The 15113-nt window shown below is 40.6% G+C and overlaps 1 protein-coding gene across 1 annotated transcript in view; it reads left to right on the plus strand.

Moving 5' to 3' along the window:
* LOC138011841 (dynamin-1-like protein) overlaps nt 1-11597 on the plus strand; it is a 25088-nt gene extending 13491 nt beyond the window's left edge. Inside the window, exons 10-23 of the mRNA XM_068859062.1 lie at nt 31-135; nt 804-917; nt 1557-1648; nt 2723-2843; nt 3658-3804; nt 4240-4335; nt 5055-5159; nt 5552-5608; nt 5840-6070; nt 7388-7454; nt 7761-7812; nt 9112-9193; nt 9379-9456; nt 11287-11597. Of these exons, the coding sequence (XP_068715163.1) occupies nt 31-135; nt 804-917; nt 1557-1648; nt 2723-2843; nt 3658-3804; nt 4240-4335; nt 5055-5159; nt 5552-5608; nt 5840-6070; nt 7388-7454; nt 7761-7812; nt 9112-9193; nt 9379-9456; nt 11287-11343 (1404 nt within the window). The 3' untranslated portion in view covers nt 11344-11597. The remainder of the gene's footprint in view (nt 1-30; nt 136-803; nt 918-1556; nt 1649-2722; nt 2844-3657; nt 3805-4239; nt 4336-5054; nt 5160-5551; nt 5609-5839; nt 6071-7387; nt 7455-7760; nt 7813-9111; nt 9194-9378; nt 9457-11286) is intronic.
* Nucleotides 11598-15113: the final 3516 nt, after the last annotated feature.

The raw sequence follows: 15113 nt of genomic DNA on the forward strand, positions 1-15113 counted from the left end.
CTCATTTGATAAATACTTTACATTCTACAGACCATACAAGCAGCCCTTAGAGATGAAGCATTGTTTTTTCAAAAGAATTATCCTGCATTAGCATCTCGAAATGGTACTCCATTTCTGGCACGAACCCTCAACAAGGTAAGGCTGCGCTATATTTCAGTATTGATGAAGAGTGTTAGAAGATTGAACATTAAATAACGTGCACATTTTGCGTGGTTTTTAACTTTTCCGAGAAAGGAATTTCAAAACTCGCAAGAAAACACGGTATGTTTGGTATAAATTACCCCTTTTTTTCAATAACTTTGAATCTGTAATATCCTACATGTACATCATCAGAAGTGACCTTTATTTCATTTATCAAGTCAAATTCAAATGTAAGAGCATTAGAGCGGTTTCCAATTGAGTGTCGAAAGTAATTAGCGAATTGCTTTGGTTAAATAATAATAATAATAATAATAATAATAATAATAATAATAATCATAATAATAATAAGAATAATAATAATTAAATAATCTTTATTTGCCAAGTAAAACTACTACTACTACTACTACTACTACTACTACTAATAATAATAATAATAATAATAATAATAATAATAATAATAATAATAGTAATAATACCGAAACTTCGTAGCAGCACGAAGTAAGATATCGCTTTGATGATCCATACGATGTTTTTAAAATTCATCTTTAATCAAGACATGTCCATCATGCATCGTCAATGGCCAAAGTAATTACTTTGGTTTTACGACACTCAATTGAAACTCGCTCTAGTTTTCATATTTCAAATTCATTTTTCTTTGTCAGCTTTTAATGCACCATATTAGAAATTGTCTACCTGAGCTGAAGTCACGTGTCAATACGATGACGTCACAGTACCAGCATTTACTTCAAAGTTACGGGGAACCTGTGGAAGACAAGGTACGATGTGATACCAAATATTGATCAGTAGTAAAAATAACACAGAACATACATGTAGATGTGGTTTGAAGACCACATTTTTTCGGCGTTGGGAACCGGCATCGAAACATGAAAAATTAAGTTGAAGGGGCTCTGTCACACTGTTTGGGCTTAGAAGATTTCTGAAAATGTTTTTTGATCAAAATAAATTCCAGACTGTTTTACTTCGAATTCCTTGAAGCTATCAGTGTCGTCTGGTGAACGAGATGGATTTAGTTTTGAAAGTTTAGGCTAAATTTTTCACTCTTTGTGCTACATTGTGATGGCATGCCAAAACATGTCAATTTTTTCCTCGTAAATTGTAAACAAATTCTTGAACAACATTATGTAGGACTGCAACTGTTACAGTGATTTCTGTGACATTTTAGCTTGGAAAAAGCAAAGTAGCCATGACATAACCCCTTCTGGTTTTGTAAGTGGTATGTAAGGAGTATCTCCCCCGGGGGTGGGGGTGGACAAGATGGACGGGGGGGAGGGGCTTGTGGGGTGGGAATAAGCTTCGGTAATGGACGTAGTTATATTTGTATATTTTTTTAATCACACACTTTTTGCGATGTGAAATCTTATTTGTTTTCTGTGCCTGTTTGTTTGAACTTTCAGGGTCCAATGCTACTTCAGCTTATAACACGGTTTGCTTCATCTTACTGTGCGATCATTGAAGGAACAGCACGGGATATCGAAACCACAGAGCTGTGAGTAAACATGTCTTACTTTTTAGTTGACGCTTTGATAACTATAAGAATATCGAAGGATAAGAAGTCATCGGATTCCGGAAATCTTTCTCACAGCCCTTTTTAAAAGAAATCCTCTTGGACGCCCATACACTATTTGAAAAGAGCAGGGCACTATGTTGGAAACAAAAGAATACTAAAATGGCGGCCATTTTGGAATAAGGTGTATTAGTGCTCCAGCGCTAGAAAGACGTGACACTTAAATAAAGTTCCTTTTCTTTCCTTTCCGGAAATAGTACTGTACTAAGCCCTCTCCCCCACCCCCCACCCCCCACAGTTCTAAATTTATCTTTTTATTATTATTTATCTATTATTGCCGCAATTGTAATAGCTTGCGACGAGAGGGTAAGTAGGTTAAACAGGACTTCTTCAGACTTCTCCTGTGTTTTCCACAAGAACCTGGCCTGCAGACATAGGCGGCTTGGCGTTGTATCTCAAAAAACAGTACAAAGCACACCATAATAAAAATTATTATGTGCAAAAAGCACACACCAATCGTGATGACTTTGTTGTGTGCTAGGGATTAAGATACAGATATACAGTGTGCGCATTACTCCATTTACTGCGGCACAGCAGCTAGTATTTACACAAATTAGTTACATGGCACGGACCAATGACATGCGCCCCCCTCCCCCTCCCTCCCACGAGTTCTTGTATTTCAATATGTGCAGCGTCCAACCGGCGATGCAAAGACCTTAGGTTCAAATCCAGCCCAGGGGCCCGTTTCTCGATAGTCCCGAAATTTTACGGGCCATTTTCGGGTGTCACAATTCCCTTTGTATCTCAAGAACGGAAAGGATTCAAGTCGTTAAACTTCATAGTCATTTTTCTTTTTGTTACTTTAAAAACATGTTAAAAGATCGGCTTTCCAAAGCAAGCGGTTGGCAGTTTCACAAATGGCTTTTCGGGCCCGAAAATTTTTCGGGACTTTCGAGAAATGGGCCCCTGGAATCTCAGTGATTTTCAGTTGGCCTTTTGGCTTATCATATCGACACTTTGTTTCGTTTCTTACGTCATTTTTTTTTTCATTTGTAGATGTGGAGGAGCTAGAATATGCTACATTTTCCATGATATCTTTGGCCGGACATTAGAAATTATGGACGCAATGGAAGGCCTGGCCACGAGAGATATTCTCACTGCTATTAGAAATGCTACGGTAATGACAACAGTTTCTTGGTTTTACTTTGGTTTTTCGAATTTGTAGCCTGAGCATGCGAGATGAGGAACTTTCCACCTTAAAGAAGGAAATTTCCGAACTCGCCGCGCAGTCGGAATTTGTTCGTGCGTCCTCGTCGAGCACTCTCGTTGAAGATCGTTGCTTTTCGGTTTTGTTCGGGTTTTCTTCGTACTTTCAACAAGGATTTAAGAAACGGTCCAGATAAGAACGATAGCAACAACGGCAACGAACATGTTGGAATTCAATTGGTATGCAAAAAGGTGATAACTTTTCTATTGTCTGTACTTACTTCTGATTGGCTTAAACAGCAAAAGTTAACAAAACTTCATAAAAGTAGTATTATATTCATCCTTACTTTCCAACCATCTTCCGTCTTTCATCTGGTCTCAGTTTAAATGAATTCCACAGAAATCGTATGTGGGGAACATGTAAAATTGTAAACGTTTCTTGGCTTTTGTTTTCAACTCTTGTGATTGGTCAAAATCTTTTAACACAAAAAAACACCCTTTCAAAGTGGGCTGTAAATGAATTTTATTGCGTTAACGGCTTTCCTGTAGGTTTATGCATTCTCTGTGTAAAAATGATAACATTCCTATGTGGGGAAAGCCCCGTTCCCGCATAACAAAGGAAATTGCTATCCACCTTACACGGATCATTACTTAAAGTCCTTGGAGATACATCTAACAGGGGTGGTGACCACTAGGATAACGAGAAATGGCAAAAAAAAAAAAAAAAGAACTCCATATTATGACTGTGATGTGTAAATGGTACATTATTCTTCTTGGCTTTTTAGGGTCCTCGCCCAGCATTGTTTGTTCCAGAGATTTCATTTGAACTGCTCGTCAAGAGACAAATCCGCAGATTGGAGGAGCCCAGTCTCCGCTGCGTGGAACTCGTTCACGAGGAGATGCAACGCATTGTTCAGCATGCATTTAGTCAGGTAATGCAAACGGAGAACAACTGAAGGATGGAGGTGTTTAGCGTGACAACGAAACGGTTCTTTGTTTATTCTCACAGTCATGACCATGTCGTGCAATCCCGTTTTAATGCGCGTTTAAAGCAGACATTTTGCTCTTCGACCGAGCTAGTTGTAAACATGGGTCGATTCATTCCTTCATTGCTTTCACGTACTCTTTTGAATTTTTTTTTTCTGCATGGCAAAGTAGTTTTTTTTTAATGTCATCGAGTAACCGAGGACAACATTACTTTAAATGCATGACGAAAATTTTTGGTGTAAGTTATTGGAAGTTGACTGTAGTTTCATTCACGGCCACTATGCACTGTCTTAAGAATTTCTGCTTTTTTCACAAGATATTTGAGTATGCGAGACTTGTATTTTTTTTCCATTCATTTGACCTTTTTATCCCCTTATTAGGTAATGGAGGTAAAGAGATTTCCGCGTCTTCATGACAAGATAGTTGAAGTTGTTACTAACCTTTTGCAGCGTCGTCTTCCCTCCACAAACGAAATGGTATGTTTCATATGTGCGCTTGAGTTATAAGATGGCTTCACGCTTAGTTATTCGGCAGTTCGTGTGGTTATTTAATCGTTCTTTCCTTCTTTCCTCTTTACCCACCTTCCTTCCTTCTTCCTTTCCTTCATTCCTTCCTCCCTCCCCCTCTCCCACCTTCCTTTCTTTCTTTCTTCCTCCCTTCCTCCCACCTTCCTTACTTCCTTTCTTTCCTTCCCTCCTTCACTCTCTTCCTCCCTCTCTCCCTCCTTTCTTCCCTCTTTACTTTCCCTCTCTCCCTCCTTCCTTTCTTCCTTCTTTTTCTCCTTCCTTCCTTCCTCCCTTCCTCCCATCTACGTTTCTTCATTTCTTTCCTTCCCTCCTCCACTCTCTCCCTCCTTTCTTCCTTCCTTCCTAACTTGCTTACTTCCTTCCCTCCCTCCCTGCTTCCTTTCTTTCTTCTTTCTTTTCCTCTTTCCTTCGTTCCTTCCTTGCTTCCTTCCAGCTCTCCCTCCCTACCTTCTTCCTTCCTTCCTTTCATTTATCTTTTCTTCTTCCCTTTCTCCCTCTCGCGATCCCTCCCTCTTCCCTTCTACTCTGGTTCTTTCCTTTCTTTCTTTCTCGTTCCCTTCCTTTCTACCTCGTCCCCTTTTCCCTCTGTCACCCCGCCTTCCTCGCTCTTTCTCTCCTTCCTCCACCCTCCCAAATAAAGTTAATGAGTTATTGCTACTTCACTTTAGGTTGAAAATCTGGTGCAAATTGAACTGTCTTATATCAACACAAATCATCCGGACTTTACAGATGGTGCTTCACTTGTGTCCGCCATTACAAGTAACCACGAAATGGTATGTATAAAGGCAAATAACATGCCCATAGGAATACTAAACAGAACTAATTGGTTGGCCGGGGGGCTGGATGACTGACTGATCGTTGAATGATAGACAGGCTAAATGACTGAATGCCTTGCTGGTTTGACTAACTAAGTGACTGGCTAACTAACTGACTGGCTTAATGACTGACCCACTGTCTGGCTCTGTGACCTGCTGACTGACTGGCTGGATGATTGACTGGCCAACCATGACTGACCCTGATTGACGAATTGCCTGACGGATTTATTGATTTTCTGGTACCTTTGTCTGCTGAATGATGGACTGATTGATAGCGTTGTTCATTGATGGGTTGGTTAATTCATCTATTAATTAGTTGATTGAATATTTCATTAATTTTCCGATATCAGGAGCGCAAACGTCTTGGAAAGTTAGCCCACAACGCTGTGACAAATGGTCCTTTAGAGGTAAGATATCCTCCATAATATGAAAGTCGTGTACTTAGGTTTCTTGTTCACTGACCTATATCTTCAATAATCGGTCCAGAGATTTTGCCGACGTTTTGAATAAAAGGGCAAAAAAACGACCAGTTCCTGGTTAACTGTCAGATTTAAGTGCCCTTTTAACGAGAAAGGTCGCCATGTTTGTGACTTGTTCGCAACGTCTTAAAAATTAGGAGCTAACTTTCTTCAAATCAGGGTGTTCGTTCCCAAACGTCAACTCCAGATGCAAGTCCCGTCCATCGTCCAGACGCAAGTGTAAACAGTTCCTTTGGTCCCAGCGCTCCCGCAGATAAAAATCCAGTGGCCTCGGTTTCAGGTGGAGGCCTGATGTCATGGGTCTCTGGCATCCGTAACCCCGGATCTCAAGCTAACGCGGACAAAACAAACGCTGTGGTTGGACCGAGCAAGTCAGCTACGGAAGAACTGGTAAGCGTAGCTCTCTTTTCTGATGCAAAAGCAAGGAACACATCGTTCTGGTAATTTCAAGCCGTTAAATAAGTGCTTAAACGAAATTATCTTTATTTTCTCATATGTATCTAAGCATCACCCAATGAACATCTGTGAACAAAACGCGAATTTTCTTTGATGGGTTAAAACTTTCAAATTTGCCACCATTTTGGTCCACTGTTCGCAATAGTCCCCTCTCGTATGTTCAGGAACCCGTGACTTTAGTCTTGCTAAACTAGTGGTATTCTTTCTACCCGCTCGTCGAAAATGCCGGAATATGCGTTGCAGTGCGATGGGGGACGTGAAAGATACTGAAAATGGCATGACAATGCACAAGATTCGTTTCTATGGCGAAACATGGCATTGCCCTATTAAACTGAAAAGGCGTAAAGAATAGATCAACTTTGTGTTGACGACCAAGGAGGAAGAACTGGGTGCTGGAAAAAAACATCATTCTTGTGCTCGCAACATTTCAAAGAGGATGACTCCACGCCTCAACTTCGACATTGTGTAAGTCATCTTGACTGTTCTCCTCAAAGGTTTCTTTGCTTTCCGTACCAGATAAGGTGAAGTCTGTCACAGGCTTCACGTCACGTGGACTTATCATGAGCCCGCTGGCTCTCTTATCAGCGAGGCGGGCCGACCGCCAAAAAAAGGGATTTTGAAGTTTTTAAAAAATCATTTAAAAAATGCGTTTTGTTTTTTCAAATCGAAAAATTTATTTTCGCAGATGTTCATTGGGCGATACTTAGATTCATATGAGAAAACAAAAAAAATTCGTTATAGGCACTTTAACCGATTAATAATATACATGAAAAAACAGTTCTGATTGGCTAAAAAAAGAGTACAGTTCTCATGCAACACGGGTTCAAATTTGTAACACGAGTGCCAAGTACACATGCCCTTTCCAAGATTACAGTTAAAAGACGTTTGAAACGATAGTCTTGTAAATGTTTGAATTTGGCCAACATTGCAATCTGTTTCAGTCAATAGGTTGAATGAACTTACAGAATATTAAGCCGCACGCTGTCAAAATACCACTCGTTTTGATTTTGTGTTCCTTTTTTTTCTCGGATATTAGTAATACGTAATCACATGATTTCTCGTGTAATTTGGTATAAAGGAGCACTTGTAAAGTTTTCAGACAACAAATTGCACTCGCCCGGAGTGATTCGATCACTGAATTGACACACTTTCAGCTATAATCGTCAACACCAAAGCCCTTTAGTTCATAAAGGCCCTTTTCGTTTGACAAACTGTGGGAAACTGCACCAGTAACAATACCTTTTCTTGCAGGCGTTGCCATCAACATTCAGGCAAAGAGGTTTAACGGATAGAGAGCAGATGGATTCTGATATTATCCGTAAGTGTTCAACATTCGCAAACTCCTCGCAGAGCTCTTGTGCATGTCCTTTTATTTTGCTATTTCAGTTTAGTACATGAAAACAGCAACAACATACACACGATATTAAGTTGCCAATAGATAATTATGATGTGGCTTGAGAGAGTTTAGAGGTTTCTTACTCTGCGTTGCTGGCGCAATTGAAACACACACAAAAGTTTCGTTTGTGAGAATGAATCCCTTGCATCTTTCACCGCCAGTCACATTCATCTCACCAGCTCCGCTGGTAACAAGAATCTTAAATTTTATTTTGGTAACTTCTTGTAGGTAAGCTCATCAAGTCGTATTTCGTGATTGTTAGGAAATCAATTCAAGATAGGTGAGTTCTATATTCATTCCGCGATTTTGCGTACGCTGCCACGATTCCGTTTGTTGGTAGAAGTTAGGTCATTTTACATCAACGATAATGACGATGATGGTGATGACAATGTTGATGATGACATGTCGTCGATTACTATGGCGATGTTGATGATGTCGATGGCAATGACGATGATAATGTACCGATGTCGACGCCGAGGACGATGACGATGACCGACAATGCTGACGACGACGATGACAATGCTGACGATGACGATGATGATGACGAGGATACCAATGTCGACGACGATGACGATGACGATGACCCAGCACGTTGACGACAACGATGACAATGCTGACACTGACGAGGATAGCAATGTCGACGACGATGATGACAATGCTGACGATGTCGATGATGATGACGAGGATAGCGATGTCGACGGCAATGACTCAGGACGCCGACAACAACGATGACAATACTGACGCTGATGAGGATACCAATGTCGACGACGACAATGACAATGCTGACGATGACGATGATGATGACGAGGAGGATACCGATTTCGACGGTGATGACGATTATGATGACATCGGTGATGGTGACGACGCCGTTTCTACTGGTTCGCTAAATCTCGGTTATCAGCACATATGTAATATGATTACGTCGAGTGTTGAAAAGCTAAAAAAATTGTGACGGGAACTTTCTAATATTCCAATGTTCAGATATATTCAAAGTTTGTACGATATTTCTTCCAATGGCATTTATTGATATGAGATTAGGTTTAATTTAAAACCGTACTCTTTTACGCTTTCGTATCGTTCGTGAACTCAGGGAATAATTTATTATTATTCCACGAGAGCACGTTGGATGTGAGACGGTAAATAACCAGCGAGGCGCGTTGGCTATAACCAGTCTCATATCCAACAAGCAAATACTTGTTTTATTAAAGTTTCATTAAGGTGGCTCAAACCAATTTTAAAGCTTTCAAGTAACGTTCTTATCTGAACGCTTGGACACTTGGAAATTAAAGACAATCAGTTTCCAGTTTGACAACACTTATCGCAATCAGTTTCGATATTAGGTCATACGGTATATGAGCTGATAACTGAGATTGAATTAAAAATCGTTTCGAAGCTCTCCTACGCAGGCTAGATTTTTGATAAAACAGTAAAGAACAGCTTTAAAGCACTAATTCTACAATGATAGATGTATTGTTTTGCTATAATAATGGCGTGATTTGTCAATAACAAATCCTCTTTTTTAAAGGCCAAATGATAGATCTCCTCTCATGGTGCGTTTTCTTTTTTCTGTGTCCCTTAGTGTCCCCAAGGCCATAATGTGCTTCTTGGTCAATTTTGTTAAGGAGAGAATACAAAGTGAACTGGTGGAGAAACTATATAAGGTAACTAAGTATTTTGTTGTCGCCTTGAAGCAACGTCTCAAATGTAAGTTTTCCTTGGTGCATATGGTGGCTGGAAAAAGCGATAAAATGTTATCCGTTTTTTCATTGTCTTCATGCCCCTTGGAAGTCACTTTGTTAACTTTAAGAATATTAAAAGGAATCATATCTTACTTTTTCCGTTGCAGAGTGAAATTTTTGACAGGCTTCTAGAGGAAGCCGAGCAAATGCACATCAAGAGAAAAGAAGCGACAGAAATGTTGAAGGTAAGCTAAAATATGGATGTCCCCTTGAACCCATTGACTCCGAGGCTAGGAGTGAGACCTGATAGATTTTACTCTGTTTAACACGATTTACTTGTCAGTGGGGGACGATTCAGGAATCAATGGGTTAACAACTTCTAAATCCACTCACAAACTATGTCCCCTACGGGAGACCTGACAGATTTTACTCTGTCTAACACCAGGCGATTTTACTCGTCAATTGGGGGGGAGGGGGTGGTTCAGGAGTCAATGGGTTAATTAACAGCGTCTACATCCCCTAAAAACTATGTTCTCTTCACCCATTGACTCCTATGAGGGAGACTTGACAGATTCTACTCTGTCTAAAACCAGGCGATTTTACTCGTCAATTGAGGGGGGGGGGGGGGGAATTGGTTCAGGAGTCACCGGGTTAATTAACAGCGTCTACATCCCCTCAAAACTATGTTTTCTTCACCCATTGACTCCTATGAGGGAGACTTGACAGATTTTACTCTGTTTAACACCAGCAGGCGATTTTACTCGTCAATGGGGGGAGGGGGGGAGGGCAGGGGGTGGTTCAGGAGTCAATGGGTAGACGATTTTACTCCTCAATGGGTTAACAACCTCTGCATCTACTCAAAAGTTACGTCCCCTTTCAACGACTTGTCTAAAGAGGTCGAGTTAGGAATATGATGAATCGATTGCGTTCGATATAACTGAAAGCCAAGCCAGCCACCAAGATTCTAGTTTCAAACCATAAGCCGGGGAAGCTCCACTCCTGCTAAAAGAGAGCTTCAAACAGCAGAAAACAATACTTGGAGACTATGACAGAATTCAAAGAATTGTTAATAGCAAGCAAAAAACTCACTCACATTTTTAGGTTTTTGGAGTAACTGAGCCTTTTGTTCTTGTAAAAGGTCCTAATCGTGAAAGTCTGGTTTACACGGAAACCTTTTAGGCACGGTACCCGTTTGAATTTGGCCACGATGCCTAAAATTTAACGCCGGACACCCTCCTTTTTTGTAAGGTAAAGGGAAATGTTCATCAGTGCAACGAGTTTCACTAAAATGTACGGGTGCCGAGACCATGTGATTAGGGAGCTTAAGCAACGACAACGGCGACGGCAACGAGAACGTCTCCAATTTGCATATTTAGTGGGTAAAAATAATAGCTTTGCACGCCCTGCACGTGCGTTTTTCACTTTTGTCCAGTTCGTTGCCGTCGTCAGCAAAACAACAACGTGAAATAGGCAAGTTTTTGGTTTTGTAAAGAACGTCAGCACTTGAGGATAAATTTTCATTTTCTCTCCTAAAATGGAGTGCCGTTCCGACTGGTGTCATCTTTGAGGAATTACCACACCCTTGTCATATTAAAAACGTTGAAATAATCCCGAAGCGATTGAAATAACGCAAATTTATATTTTGAGATGACGTTCTCGTTGCCGTCGCCGTTGTCGTTGCTTAAGCTCCCTAATAAGTAGTCGCGGCAACCGTACGTTTGAGCCGCTCTTGCCACGAGCATTTCCATTTACACGACAAAATTGGAAGGTGCCCGGCCGTAAAAAAGTTTAGGCAACGGGGCCAAATTCAAACGGGTATCGTTCCAACAAGGTTGTCGTTTCACCTTGCGTGGCTCCTCTGATTCGTCTTTTCAAAATATGGTAAAAAGAGGAACTTTTTCAGCAGTCACCGGAGTTAGAGTTTCACTTGGTTTGTCTGAAGTGTATCATTCCAAGAAAGTAAAGAATTAGTTGAGGTGTAGCACTTTCTCCACATTTAAGCCTACAGCTTTAGTTTCGATTGTTTCGCGCATAGGTCATCCAAAACACTGCAATCATTTTTTTTTCTTCCCTAGGCGCTGCAAAGAGCCGCACATATCATCAGCGAAGTCAGAGATACACACATTTGGTAGCGCTTCCACAAAGTCAAAAGAATTTAGCATACGAAGAAAGAATTGACTCTAACGATGAATATAAACTCGATTACATTTCCTGAAGACCTGATATCTTGTGGGTTTTGCCCTTGTGAATAGCGAGTGCGGGGTGTCCCACTGCCTTAACTTGCTATAGGGGAATCTTTGTTAACCTTTTTCGCCTCATTAGTACAAGGCAATCTTTTTCTAATCAGTCAGCCGAGAGTTAAGTACTGAATATTGAAAGTGCATTGCATAATAAGCTGCCTCTGAGAATTTGAACCCGGTATACCAGATAATTTCTGAGCAATGATGCTTTGAAAATTCGAAATTGTAGAAAGAATGTATCGGATCATGATTAGCGCTTTCGACGCCCAAGAATTTATCAGGCCCAGTTCAAACGGCGAACTTCACATGTTTCGAAAGAAATCGGCCATTTGCATTAGATTAGGTTTAAAATCGGCCATTTTACAGTTGTTTGCTCAGTGACCTAGCCTTTGTATGGCTGCGAGGCTGCCGGTGACCTTGTATTGATACAGACCTCACTGCTTTTATCATGTATATTGTGTTACTGTCATTCTTATTAGTCTACATTAACATTAGAAAAGCACAAAGGTTTGTATCAAAGCAGTGTCATCGCTAGCCTCGCTTCCATTCTTAGGCCAGGTAACTTAGCTACAACTGTAAAAAGGACTATTGGTGTTTTAGTGACGTTTTCCTTCTTTTACGTCAGTAGACCCACGGTTTTTGACGCCATGTTGGCTGGGGGACAAGCACAGCTAAATTTAAAGTAAATATAAGGGATTTTGGCCGACTTTGAACCGCTGCAACGCCGCTACAAAGAGGCGGATTTCCACGGTGAAAGTGTCTTTTAAAGACATTTATACTGATATTATTTTCATGAAATATGAAGAACAGATTCAGGCTACAACGTCCATAAACGAATTTTAAGATTTCATACAGATCTTTTTAATCAAAATCATGCAAACTGCCGCGAAATTAAAAGCAACATGAGAAGATTCATTATTCGTCGTACCTTATTTTCTCAGTGTTAAGTGAATGATATAAATAAAAGTATTTAAAGTAGTGGCAAAAGTTGGATCTCCGTCTCTTCTTGACGGCGCTACAGCGGTTCAAAGTTGGCCAAAATCCCATGAATTTACTGAAAATTTAGCCGTGTTTGCCCCTCGGTCAAGATGGCGTCAAATACCGTGTGTTTTTACCTACATTTTCGATGCTTAAAGAGGCGATAACGACGAGGGGATTCGGGCCTAAATCCAGGTCGAAAAGTCCAAGTAAAGCGCGCGTTAAAGTGATTGCAACACACTGATTTATTTTCTACAAAAAATTACAACTCAGAATAGCGTGACTGAATGTCACGCAACGGTAACGGAAACGGTATTCAACACCATTGAAGGGTCAATTTGTAAATAGCATGATGCCTTCTGTGGAAGACCTTAGACAGCAATGACCAGAACCAGGTTGCTGAGACCAGCGGTTTACGGTAAAACAATGGTTTGCTGGGGGTGCTCAGTCTCGCGGGCTCAAAAAACCTGGTTGTGGTCATTGTTATTTAAGGTTTTTCGTCTTCTGTGAGCAAACTCGTATGTTAATGACACAAAATTTAACCAATGACGTCAGCAAAGATTCCCTTATTGCTTTTGAAATCGCTTCTCATTATTTGCCGTTAGGGATGTGGTTTGGTTATCTCAGAAGTGAACTTTAGAAACGGAAAGTGAAAAACTGAATGGTAATCCCGAATTATTTACAATTTTGCAAGTGTTTATTTTCAAGTGACGTCCAGTGTCGTTGTCGTCGTCCATTTCTAGAGCTTTCTAATTTATTCTGTCCGCATTGCGGGCCTGTTTTAAGTGAACGACCACTCATCATACGAATGCTGTCTGTTTCGTGCCTTGTAACTGGGATGCCACACGTCCTCGTAATGTTTACTCGATATTTAATCTTTTGCCGGACTGTCGTACACAAAAACATGTCCCCATTCAGAGAATGAAGCGCCAGTTCACCTGGGAGCTGACAGCGTTCCAAGGTTAAATAATTAGTAAAAGCAATAAAGAACTCCTGTTCAAAGTTTCAATTTTGTTTGTCTAACGATTGTTGGGTGGTGAGGAATGGTGAACGCGATACTGAACGTATCAGTAACAATGAGAGATTTTAAACGGACGGTGCCATGGCGGTGCAGTTGACTTTTTTTGTAGGTTTACCCATATTACTCGCCTTTTAATACTCGGCATGACTATTCCAAATGTGGGGGGTAGGGTAGGGGGTGAAGAGTACAATAGCTGAAACAACCCAAACCTAAAAAATGATAACCTTAGGCCTAAACACTATACTTTAGATAATGTTGAGGCCTAAGGTCAGCATTTTTGTTTTAAGGTTTGGGTTGTTTCAGCTATGGTACCCTTCACCTCCTACCCCCGCTCCCTACCCCCCGCTCCCTACCCCCACTCCCTACCCCTCACCCCTACCCCAACCACAGAATAGTCATGCCGCCCCTACTCGCTATGCAGCTTAACGTTATCCTAGACAATTTAAGGGAAAAACAACAGAGGTAAACTCTGAAAACCTGTTGGGGTAAACAGTTTCAAAAATCCCAATTGAAATCCATTCTAATCTTCTTATTTAGCCAATTTTGTCCATCCCTGCCTCCTTCCACTTGAAGTCTTCACTACTACTACTCCTCTGGTATTTGCTGTTTTATTCAGACCTTCTTCAATGTCTTAATACCCCCACAGGGTTTTGGCTCTGGGCCTAGAGGAGGCAACCTAGAAGTCCCCGAGTAAAAAGGGTACATGTATCAATTGGTAGATATTGTATAAAGGGGAATCATTCTCGATTTGCTCAACCGGGAGCGCAAGGTGGTATCAGTATTGCTTAAGGACGGTGCCTACTAATTAACAATATTTTTGCCCCGGTGTGTGATTATGCAGGAAATGTAGATCTTAACAAGTGTTATTAAAATACAAAAAGAAAATTGAGGGTAACCTCGCATTTTTCAAATATAATTCATGAATAATATTTGTAAAAAGCTTTAAAATACAAAGCAATGTATGGCCTTCTTTCTCAAATTGAAACTTAATTATCTCTCAAAAATGCATGGTTACCCCCAATTTTCTTTTTGGATACCAAGAGTACTTACTAAGATCTACTTTCTCCGGATTGTTTTAAACCGCGCAAAAAATATCCCTGTATTAATAAGCATCACCGATAGGAAATCCGAGTATCTCAATATGCGCAGAACGTATGCGCAATAACAATAGTAGGCACCGTCCTTAGGGCGCGCGCGCAAGTGGTATAGGCCACTTTGTCTGTCCCCCCAAATTTTGCATAAGCATTGTTTACAGTTTCTCTTGGGACTTACAATGGTCCCGAGAGAAAACAAAAACAATGGTCATGCCACATTAGGGGGGACAAACAAAGAGTATTATGGTATTTTCCGAAGTGGCCTATTGGTATTGTTCTACTCCACCGAGGTGTTTTAAGAGTCACGAAGTAAAAACTCGCAAGGACAACCAAAGTGCTGTTCGGATTAGCGATTGAAAAATCAAACATTGAAGCAGATCTGATACAAATCGAGTTGCCTGGCTCAGAAATTGATTTTGTCCGGACACAAGTCAGAAACAGACGCAAATTGGAAAAAGGGGCGACATGTTCATCGTATAGAGCGTTTTCACTCACGTGACCAGCAGTCATATTGGATTACTAAAACTAAAGAAAGTATTTGCGTAAAAATAGAGTTCAATTCATACATA

Source organism: Montipora foliosa, chromosome 7 (assembly GCF_036669935.1).
Source record: "Montipora foliosa isolate CH-2021 chromosome 7, ASM3666993v2, whole genome shotgun sequence".
NCBI classification, from domain to species: domain Eukaryota; kingdom Metazoa; phylum Cnidaria; class Anthozoa; order Scleractinia; family Acroporidae; genus Montipora; species Montipora foliosa.